General features: G+C 41.4%; 1 protein-coding gene across 2 annotated transcripts in view; it reads right to left on the bottom strand.

Moving 5' to 3' along the window:
* LOC134342600 (cadherin-7-like) overlaps nucleotides 1-12085 on the bottom strand; it is a 232820-nt gene that overhangs the window by 65939 nt on the left and 154796 nt on the right. For both annotated transcript variants that reach the window (XM_063040931.1, XM_063040923.1), the window contains one exon: nucleotides 7188-7375. In XM_063040931.1, the coding sequence (XP_062897001.1) occupies nucleotides 7188-7375 (188 nt within the window). The remainder of the gene's footprint in view (nucleotides 1-7187; nucleotides 7376-12085) is intronic.

Below are 12085 nucleotides of genomic sequence, written 5' to 3'. Positions count from 1 at the left end.
GCCTCCATAGGAAGAATACAGCATCTATCATCAAGGATCCCCACCATCAGGGTCATGTCCTCTTCTTACTGCTACCATCAGGCAGGGGGCATACAAGTTGAAGACCCACGCCACCTGATTCAGAACAGCTTGTATCCTACAACCATCTGGTTCTTGAATCAACCTGAACAACCCTAGCCCTACCTCAGAAATTGAACCTTTTGGACCATTTATTGGACTGGCATAGACTATGGTAGATTGTAATTTGATTGTGTATACTTTGCAAAAAGGTCTTGTTTTTGTACAGACCTTTTATCTCTTTCCTTTAACTGTCCTGTATAATTTACATATAATTTATATTCTGAGTGTTGTCTGTGCCCGCATCCTTCTATATTGCTGCAAGCATGCTTTCATTGTATCTTTACCTCACCATTCATGTGCACGTGACAATAAACTCAATTTGATTTGACCTGACACTTGAACATAATTGTTCCACTGTTTATTGTGGCCTGGACCTCAAGCTCTGCAATTCCCTCCACAAACTCTCCTCCTTCTCTCATTAAGATGCATCTAAAAGACTACCAGTTTGGCCCAACTTTTGGCCAAATGCTCTGTTATCTCCTTAAATGGCTTGACAGCCACAATTATTGGGTAACACTACTGTGAAGCCAAGGATAGGGTGAAAGTTGCTGACATCATTTCTGCATGAAAGATCTTCAGAGCAGAAGAACGGCTTCACTCAAGGTGACGTTGAACAGTGCAACTAAAGTGCATGAGCAAACTATGACTCAACTGCAAAGCATCTTGCTGCAAAGGACAACAAATCAAACACAATAGAAGCCTTACTTGCCAAAAGCTTTCAGTATCTAATCCAAATATATGTGCTTCTTAATGTAGTCTGTGCTTTCATTAGGAAACGTTAGACATTAATCCTGTGTTCTGGAGGCCTTTAAAAGCTGCTTTGGCGACTAACGGTTTCAGAATTCATCTTTTATTTTCTTACTTGGCAGCACTTAAAGTTTGGCAAAATAAAAACCAATCAAGGGGATCAGCTTCAATTCTTCTGTCATCCAGCTTGACGCAAATAATACTTAATTTGACAGGACGTCCTTGTAAGGCAATTCTATTTGCCATTAATCTGTGAGCCCACTGCCTTCAGATGGATGTACCCATCCAACCCGCAACAACTCATTATTCCTGTGCACAAACCCTGACTGGGTGGCAAACCCAAATGAAAGTTGTTGCTGCAAAATGCAGTTCCCCGCTGGTACCTCACAACAGTGGGTTTTTATATATTAACGCATCTTGTTTTATTACTTATTCACAGGACATCACAGGGAAGACTAGCAGTTTGCTCACCCGCAAGTCCCTTCTGAACTGATATGAGAACAGATTATGCTCCAAAGCTTAGCGGGTTAAGCGGAATCTGTGCAAAGAGAAACAGTTAATGTTTCAGACCTGTAACCCTTTATCAGAATTAGGAGTACAAGGGCATGGTCCTTTGAAAGTAGTCTTTTAGCATGAGTAAAGAAACTGGGATGTCCTGCAGGCGTACAAGACATTGGTGAATTTGGAATATTGTATTCAGTTTTAGCTATCCTGACAAGAGAGAAGCAAGCTGCGGTCTCTGTCGAGATCGTGGCTCAGACTTCCTTATTTTTTCAGCTCATAGGAATGGTTTTGGAGACAGAAAGTGGAGATGGGGGTTAGGTTAGGGTTTAGGGACAGGGATGTGGAAGAAATAGTGGTCAGGCCTCCACTCGCACTCTTCATGGTAGCGTTCGTTGTCCATTCAGAAATCTGATGGCAGAAGGGAAAAAGCAGTAGAGTGTTTCTCTTCAGACTCGTTCACCTCCTCCTTGATGATAGCAATGAGAAGAGAGCATTTTCTGGGTGATAGGGGCCCTTGGTAGATGCTGCCTTCTTGAGGTATTGTTGTTTGAAGATGCCTCAAAAGGCCTTTTGTCCTAGTATGTCTACACTAAAGCTCAAGCACCTGTCTACACTGATCCCATTTACCAGTCCTTGGTCCTGCGACAAAAATATTTTGTTTTTAGATGCTCCTTAAAAGTTGTGAGGATATCTGCCTCCACCTACCTCCTCCAACCGCCCTCCCCGCAAGACAAGCAGTAATGTCAAGCATTAAAGTCCTCTGCGGAGTAAGTCTTCCTATTAAATAAACATCAAAATATAATAACTACTTCTGTATGAATTATAATTCATGCAGAAGTTTCAGAGAATAAAGGGTTTTATTTCTTTAAGAAGTGCTGTGTTTAAGTTGATGACCTTTGACTTTCATAAAGTAAAATATTACAGATGCTGGAAATCTGATATAAAAACAAAAAAATAGAATGGTACAGCACAGGAACAGGCCCCCTTCCTGAAATGAAAAAGCCCAAAATCTTTGAATTTTCTGGAAAATTCATCAGCCTGAAACCTTTACCCTGTTCCTCTCTTTACAAATGCTTCCTGGCTTGCCATTTCCAGCATTCTCTATTTTAATTAAAAATTGCATCATTATTTTCCCTCCTGGTCTGATGCCTTTGAGAATTTTTCGAAGTGACAGCTATTCAGATAGATGACATCACAGCTGTTTATTGGGTTAATTTATTGGGTTATTATTATTGTCACATGAACCAAGATACAGTGAAAAGATTGTCTTGCATACTTTTCACACAGATCAAATCACTACACAATGCATTGAAGTAGTACAAAGTAAAACAACAACGTAGGAAAATGTGCAACAGCTAGAGAGAAAGACAGTGTAGGTAAACTGTAAGATGCAAGATCATATTAAAGTAGACCGTGAAGTCTAGAGTTCACTTGATCGTACGAGAGAACCATTCAATAATCCTATAACAGTGGGGTAGAAACTCTCCGAGAGCTTAGTCGTATGCACTTTTAGGTATTTGTATCTTCTGCTGGATGGGAGGCAGGAGAAGAGTCTGGGGCAGGTGGAGACTTTGATTATGCTGGCTGCTTTACTGAGGCAGTGAGAAGTGTAGACATAAAGGGGATTCTATGGTTTCTTTGAAATGATTCATGATAGCAACATTTATAAGCATAGGGGAAATTCTTGCTATGTGATTGCTAGATCTAAATGCACAGCCTTCATTAAAATCAGTCCAAGATCCATTGACTTGCTGCTGACTGTAAATTCTGTATAATGTCAACATAGATGCGTGTCAAAGTCCTAGACTAGTTTCCAGGATACCTCAGCCTTTGAGGTGCTTAAGATTTCATGATAAACATTTCAAGTTATAATTGGATGATTTGATACAGTGTTTGGATGTGGGTTTATTGACGGAAAGGCAGGGTCAGACTGCCATCGACAATATGAGTTATTTATAGATTTATAGACAAACTGGAAATCAGCCAGTGTGCTGTGCTATAACTGATAAACCAGTGAGCAACAAAAGAGATAGTAACTATATGCGACAGTGCTGAAAATTAACGTGTAATCTGTCATCTAAAAACTTGTTAACTTGTTATAGACTTCATCGCTGCAGTGAGAAAAAAAATCTGATATTCCAAAAGCAAAACAGATGGTAAAGCACAAACATCTGTGTCTTTGAGCATGACAATGTCAAGCTTCAATTCCTCTGGACATGCCCAACTTAAAACTTCCCAAACAAACTTAGTCCTAGCCACAGATCACTTGACAGACAAAGGGAAAGGTGGTGGACTTGGCCAAATATAACACCAACACATCCCTCCCCACATCAACAGTATCTACAGGAGGCAATGCATCAAGAAGGCAACATCCATCTTCAAAGATAATCACCCATCTGGGCTATGCCATTTTCTCACAGCTACCATTGGGCAGGAGGTACAGAAGCCTGAAGTCCTACACCAGCAAGTTCAGGAGGCAACAGGCACAACCTTGATCACTACAGTTTAGCAAAACAATCACTACTTTGATCAGTTTGCACTAAAATGGTCTTTTATGTTCTATTGTGATCTTTCTTGTAATTTTGTGCATAATTTATGTTTTAATTATGAATGATTCCTGTGAATCACAAACAAGAGAAAATCTGCAGATGCTGGAAATCCAAGCAACACACATAAAATGCTGGAGGAACTCAGCAGGCCAGGCAGCATCTATGGAAAAACATACAGTTGATGTTTCGGCCTGAAACATCAACTGTACTTTTTTCCATAGTTGCTGCTGGCCTGCTGAGTTCCTCCAGCATTCTGTGTGTGATTCTTGTGATTGCTGCTTATCTGATGCTAAGTGCCTGTGATGTTTTTATTGTACTTGTGCATAGAGTACTCGTGCATATGAACATAAACTCAACTTTGAACTTGATCAAGACACATTGAAAGCATGCCTCAAGAAAATAGATTTAGTTAAGAACTAAGGTGAACAAGCCACCAACCAGTCTCAATAGTGTTGTGACTTCTGTTCACAACACCTCCTTCAAAGAGATCCATTTTGCCCTCAAAGAGGAATGGCATGAGTGAGAAGAGTAGGGAAAGAATCCACAGCTCCCACAGGACAGCGTCTGCAATTCCTCCCTTTAAATCGGGTCTCAATGATTAGATTACTGAGTCACACTGGACTCACTGGTGGACAAAGATGGGGAATATTTGCATCTCAAGGGCTTGCTGCCAAATTCAGGAACTACATTACCCTCAGGGAGGAGGTACAGGACCCTGAAGACCTACACAATGATTCAGAAACAGCTTCTTCCCCTCTGTCATCATACTTCTGAATGATACATAGACCCATGAACATTACATTGTAAACATAGAACATAGAACAATACAGCCCAGTCCAAGCCCTTTGGCCCACGCTGTTGAGCCAATCTTTAAACCTTTTCAATCAAAACCTTCCCTCCATAACCCTCCAGTTTCCTTTCATCCCAGTGTCTATGTAAGAGTCTCTTAAATGTCCCTAATGTGTCAGCTGTACCACCACCCCTAGCAGTGCATTCCACACATCCACCACTCTGTGTAAAAAAACCTGCATCTGACATCTCCCCTAAACATTCCTCCATTCACTTTAAAATATGCCTTCAAACATGTTCTAATATTAACCATTGCCGGCTTGGGGAAAAGGCACTGGCTGTCCACTTTGTCCACATCCTTTACAATCTAACACATGTTGATTAACTTGCTTCTCGTTATCCTTTGCTCCAAAGAGAAAAGCCCTAGCTTTCTCTTTTTATTTCATTTTTGCACTATTTACATTTTTGTAACTTATAGCAATTTTATGTCTTTGCCCTGCACCACTGCCATTCAACAACAAATTTCATATCATAAGACAGTGAAAATAAAATCGTAGACCATTTGGCCCATCAGTCAGATACCATAATATCATGGTGGATTTATTATCCCTCTCAACCCCATTCCCCTGTCTTCTCCCATAACCTTTGATGTCCTGACTAATCAAGAACCTATCAACCTCCACTTTAAATATCCCTCAATAGTTGGCCTGCGCAGCTGTCTGTGCAGTGAATTCCACAGATTCACCAACTTCAGGCCAAAGAAATTCCTCCTCATCTCTGTTCTAAATGGATATCCCTTTGTTCTGAGGCTGTTCCTATACTCCCCCACTGTAGGAAGCATCCACTCTGTCTAGGCCTTTCAATATTCAATCCATTTCAATGAGATCCCCACCTCATTCTTCTAAGATCCAGCAAATACAGGCCCAGAGCCAGCAAACACTCCTCATACAAAAACTCCTTTATTCCCAATCATTCCCGTGAACCTCCTCTGAATCCTCTCCAATATCAGCACATCCTTTCTTAGATAAGGGACTCAAAACTGCTCATAATACACCAAGTGCGATCTGACAATTGCCTTATAAAACCTCAGCATTATATCCTTGCTTTTGCATTCTAGTCCACCTGAAAGGATTGCTAACATCGCATTTGCCTTACTTACCACCAAATGAACCTGCAAATTAACCTTTAAGGAATCCTGCACGAGGACTCTTAAGTCCCTTTTTGCACCTCTGATTTTTGAATTTTCTCCCCTTTTAAAAAATAGTCCTTTAATCCTTACCAAAATGCACGATCATGCACTTGCCTACACTATATTCCATCTGCCACTTTGTTGCCCATTATCCTAATCTGTCTAAGTCCTTCTGCATATACCCTGCTTCCTCAAGACTACCCGCCCCCCCCCCACACCTATCATCATATCATCTGCACTCATGGTCACAAAGCCATCAATTCCTTCATTCAAATCATTGACATATAATGTGAAAAGAAGTGGTCCCAACACCAACCCCTGCAGAACACCACAAGTCACGGGCAGCCAACCAGAAAAGGCCCCTCTATTCCCACTCTTTGTCTTCTGCCAGTCAGCCCACCTTCTATCCATCTTTCCTGTAATACCGTAGGGTCTTATCTTGTTAAGCACCCTCATGTGCAACACCTTGTCAAAGGCCTTTTGAAAATCCAAGTAAACAACTTTCACTGACTTGCCTTTGTTTAACATGTCTGATATTTCCTCAATGAATTCCAACGGGTTTGTCAGGCAAAAATCCTCTTTAAATAAACCATGCCTATTTTGTCATGTGCCTTCAAGTACCCTGAAAGCCCATCCATAATAATGGACTCCAACATCTTCCCAACTACTGAAGTCAGGCTAATAGGCCTATAATTTCCTTTCTTCTGCCTCCCTCCCTTCTTAAAAAGTGGAGTGACATTTGCAATCTTCCAATCCTCTGAAACCATTCCTGAATCTAGTAATTCTTGAAAGATCATTACTAATGCCTCCATAATCTCTTCAGCTACCTCGTTCAGAACCCTGGGATGCAGTCCAAATGGTCCATGTGACTTATCAACCTTCAGACGTTTCAGCTCCCCAAGCACCTTTTCCTTAGTAATAGCAACAACACTCACTTCTGTCCCCTGACACTCTCGCATTCCTGGCATTCTGCCAGTGTCTTCCACGGTGAAGGCTGATGCAAAATACTTATTAAGTTCACCCACCATTTCCTTTGTTACCCATTGCAAATTCAATATCATTTTCCAGCTGCTCAATATCCACTCGCATCTCTCTTTTATTCTTTATATATATGAAAAAACCTTTTGTATCCTCTTTTATATTATTGGCTAGATTACTTTCATATTTCATCCTTAATAAATCTGGTTCTGCTTTTCAATCTCAGTTCACTCTCTAAAGGCATTCATTTTAATCAAAAAAACTTTTGTACTTGCATTTCAGTGAAGTATGGCCTGTTTGAACAGACTTACCTTCTGAAGAGTTATGATCCCTTCCTGAGTCTCCTTGTCAGTGGCAATCTGAAGGACGGAGTATCCATCACCATCAATGATTTTATATTCCATCTCAGCATTTGGGCCAATGTCATCATCGAGAGCTTTTATTTTGGCCACAGTGGAAGTCACAGGTAAAGACTCAGGCACGTTGTATTGATAAAACCCTGTGGGAAGACAGTTAGAACCATCATTCTCTTAAACACACTCTGCAGTACACCCTTGTGCTACTTGATCAACTTTTCGAAGACCTTTAAAGGGCTCTTTTGTCTTTCTTGTGATTAGGCTTCATCTGTGGCCAAATTCACTATTTCTCTCATAAAGTTTTGTTAAAAAGAAACATCCAGTCTTTGACTTAAAATTAGCAGATGATACAGTACTGGCCACTGCCTGTGGAATGGAGGAATGTTCCCTCGATTCACTCCTGAAACTCGGGCTCTACTATTACTCCCAACAACATTGATCTCTGCCCTTTGGGATCCCTTAATAATTCTGTAAACTTCTGAGAAGGCCTGCAAAGAGAAGGGGGAAGAGCTCAAAGCTTGGTGCCAGGTAAATAACCTCTTCCTCAATGTCAACAAGATAAGGAAGATGGTTATCAAATTTAGGTGAACTCACACCACTCACAATCCTCTTTTCATCCTTAACACAGCAGTGAAAACTGTGAGCAGTTTCAAACTCCTCGGAGTGTACATCTCAGATAAACTCTCATGGTCCTAGAATACATCCTAGACAATCAAGAAAGCTCACCAAAGTCCCTACTTTCTGAGTAGGCTGAAGAGAACAGGACAATGCAATCAATACTCACAATCTTCTACAGATGTGCAGAAGAGGGCATCCTAACATGCTGCATCACTGCATGGTACGAAAAATGCACTGCTTGTGTCTCTCATTTACTCTTTATATTGTATATCTGAAAAATTTTTTATATCCGTTTTAATATTATTGGCTAGCTTACCTTCATATTTCATCTTTTTCCTCCTTATGACTTTGTTAGCTGCTTCTGGCAGTTTTTAAAAGCTTCCCACCCTCAAACTTTCCACTAATTTTTGCTCTATTATATGCTTTTCTTTTATGTTGGTTTTGACTTCCCTTTTCAGCCACAGTCATGTTATCCTACTTTAGAGTACTTCTTTTTTGGGATGTATCTGTCCTGGATTTTCTGAGTTGCTCTGCCATCATCCCAACTCCTCTCTCATGCCTGTGTAATTCCCTTTATTCCACTGTAATACTGATACGTCTGACTTTAGCCTCACCCTCTCCATTTGCAGGGTGAATTATATCTTGCTATGATCACTGTCTCCTAAGGGTTCCTTCACCTTAAGCTTCTTAACCAAATCCAGTTCATTTCACAACACCCAATCCAGAATAGCTGATCCCCTAATGGGCTCAACCAAAGCTGCTCTGAAAAGCCATCTCATAGGCATTCTACAAATTCTCTCTCGGGGGATCCAAAATCAGCACCAACCTTGTTTTCTTGATCTACCTGCATATTGAAATTCCCCATGACATACATAACAGTGCCTGTTTGACATACACTTTCTATCTCCCCCACTCACCCCCTCACCTCCTTACACTTCCAACTTCATCCCTGCGCCATCAACCCTTCCCTTCACACACACTCTCCCCATACCTCCTATTAATCCCGACTCCCCCCTATCCTGAATACGTTCCCCCACCCTCCCACGCTATTCCCATACCCTCATACAGACTTTCTAGCCACGCACAACTTCCCCACTCCTCACACTCCCTACTCCCACTCTGTACCATTAACCCCCATTCTACACTCTCTATACCCTCCCACAAACCCTCCCTCACCCTCCCCACCCAAAATTCAAAGTTAAAAGTGAATTTATTATCAAAGTACAAATATATCATCATGTACTACCCTGAGATCCATTTGCAGGCATGCACAGTAAATACAAAGGAACACAATATAATCATTGAAAAACTGCACATGACAAAGATGGACAAATAACCAACGTGCAAAAAGCAGCAAATACTCCAAGTAAAAATAGAAACACAAAACACAAAATAATAACAATAAATAACTAAGTAATAAATATTGAGAACATTAGTTATAGAGTCCTTGAAAGTGCGTCCATTATGTGTGGAATCATTTCGGTATTGTGGTGAGTGAAGTTATACCCGTTTGTTCAAGAGCCTGATGGTTGAGGGGTAATAACTGTTCCTGAATCTGGTGATGTGGATCCTGAGGCTCCTCTACCTCCTTTCTGATGGCAGCAGTGAGAAGAGAGCATGGCCTGGGTGGTGGGGGTCTTTGTTTTCCTGTGTCGGTGCTCCAGGGTAGATGTACTCAATGGTGAGGAGAGTTTTACCCATGTCAGACTTGGCTGCATCCAGTACTTTCTGTAGGCTTTTCTTTTCAAGAGCTTTGGTGTTTCCATACCAGGCCATCAATGCAACCAGTCAACATAATTTCCACTGCTATAGAAGTTTTAAATGACATGCCAAGTCTTCACAAGCTTTTAAGAAAGTAGAGGCACTGTGGTGCTTTCTTTGTAATGGCACCGATGCTCACCCCACCCCACCCTTTGAACACCTTCCCCTTACCATTCACTGCCTTCCTACAACCTCCACCTGCTCTCGCAACTCTTCTCCACACCCTTCTCCCCCTCCCACCAACGACTGCCTCCCCACAACCTCCACATACACTTGTACCCCACTCCACACCCATTAAACACTCTCTCACTCACCCTGAACCCCCACCCACACCACTGACTGCCTTCCCACAACCCCTCTCAAACAGCCTCCCATGAGATGTGAAGACCATGAAACTGAGTCCAGACTGTGAATCCTCATTCACTGACTCACCCTCACCCCTCCACTCATCCACTCACCCTCTTGCCACTCCCTCCACACCACTCCCCAAGCTCTCCACGCCACTTCCCCACACCCACCCGACACACCCACATCCCCTCCTTACTCCCACCCCTACCCCATACCCATACTGTGCTCATCATGTCCCCACTCGCTCTCTTCAACAGCCCCTCACCATCTCCACAGCCTTCCCACAGTGACAGCGCATAGCTCTGTTCCATCCACCATGATTTTGACACCACGAGTCAAGAATGGTTACAGCAGAGGTCAAGGTCATTGATTTGTTCAGAGATTCATAGGCGGCATGTTTAGGAGAGCTAGCTGTGTCTGCTCCCATCACCTTTCCTTTGTACTGCTGAAGCTCAACGGATTTAGCCTTTATCTGTAGTCTATAATCTACGTTTGTAGGAGTCAATTATGTAATGCGGTGACCAGATCTGTACACTACTCAAGTTGTAACCTGATTAGAGTTGTCTTCACTTTTCCCACAACTCTAACAAGTTTACTTCTGAAATTTAATCCAATTCATTTTGCAAAGTTACTTTAGAATCTATCTCAACTTGTTTTTTTTAGGCAAGACTTCTGGAATAGCAACCCACAGTGTGAAAAAAATTCATCACCTTCAGTTGCTTTTGTGTCAATTACTTTAAATCTATCTATGTGGTTACATTACATTCTTGACAGTAAAAATTGTATCTCCTTATTTATTCTATTAAACCTCTTCCAATTTTTAAACTTTCTCTGCTCATAACTCTCTACAAGTCCTTGATGTCCTTCCAAAAGTAATCAGAAATGGATGTAATTTTCCTATTGTGGTCTAATGAGTTATTTTTTAATGCAATTTGAAGATAACTTCCCTGCTTTTGTATTTGTGCTTCTATTTATAAACCCAAAGATCCCATATGGTTTACTCTTTCAACAAATGCTGCCATTTTAAAGATTCGTGCAGAAGTGCACTAAAATCCCTCCAATCCTACGCACCTTTCAGATGGTGTCATTAACTATCACATTGTGCTCTACCTCCTGCCAAAGTGCATCAGCTAATATTTCTCTCTCTTCTAAACTTTATCAGCTATTTGTATGCACTTTGGAAAAGACGTTTCCACTGTACACACAGATTTCATATTTGCCATGATTAACAGATGTGCTTTAGCTTATGACTAGTGACTCTTTTTCCATTCTTTCAGCACCCCCATCCTTTTGGTTTAATATCCATCCATTGGGGTAAACCACATTGCAGGTACTGACAATGCATCATCAAATGCTCTACTCACCCCAACAGGAAAGGAATCTTTATTTCTGGATGCCTCCTAAATGTTGTTACTATCCCTAGCTTCAACATCTCTTCTGTCATTGCACCCTCGTGTATAAGACAAGAAACTAATATGTGTATGGAAGATTATTCCTGATACCAAATGGTCTTTGAAAAATTTTATCCCTCAGATCCCTTTTAAATCTCCCTTCTCTCACTCTAATGCTATATATTCTAGTTTTGGACACTCCTAACAAGGGAAACAGACACTCATGATATACCCTATCTATGTCTTTCATAATTTTACATGTCTCCACCAGATCACCTCTCAGCCTCCTTCACTCCAGGTGACTGAGACTGGTGACTGGAGATGAGGAGGAAGTAGATTTCCGATACAATGGAGGCACACTCGGATGCAGTGGATACTCCAGGTCCAATCAAAAGAACATTTATTCACCTTGTATGCCTTCCTTACAATTGCAAGTCACTGCTGGATACTAAGAACATTAAGTACCGCAAGACTATCCCATCAGGGAGTTGCTCGATAGCAATAGCGCTGGACTTACTTGTACCGTTGCTGAGTTGTCACTTAGACTTGTTGCACACCATTGTGCTGAGACGATGTGTGATCCAACAGATGGAGCAAGTGATTGTTTTGGGTGTTTTTATTGTGACTGCAAGACCCCATTGGATACTGGTAATGTAGAATACAGCACGTCTGGCTTACTGGTTCATTGGCAAGATCTATAGTGTGGGAGCTGCAGTGCTTCAATTGTAGCGAGGA

This window comes from Mobula hypostoma, chromosome 1, assembly GCF_963921235.1.
Source record: "Mobula hypostoma chromosome 1, sMobHyp1.1, whole genome shotgun sequence".
NCBI classification, from domain to species: Eukaryota; Metazoa; Chordata; class Chondrichthyes; order Myliobatiformes; family Myliobatidae; genus Mobula; species Mobula hypostoma.
The sequence above is the reverse complement of the archived record's forward strand: the minus strand, read 5'-3'. Positions and strand labels throughout refer to the sequence as shown.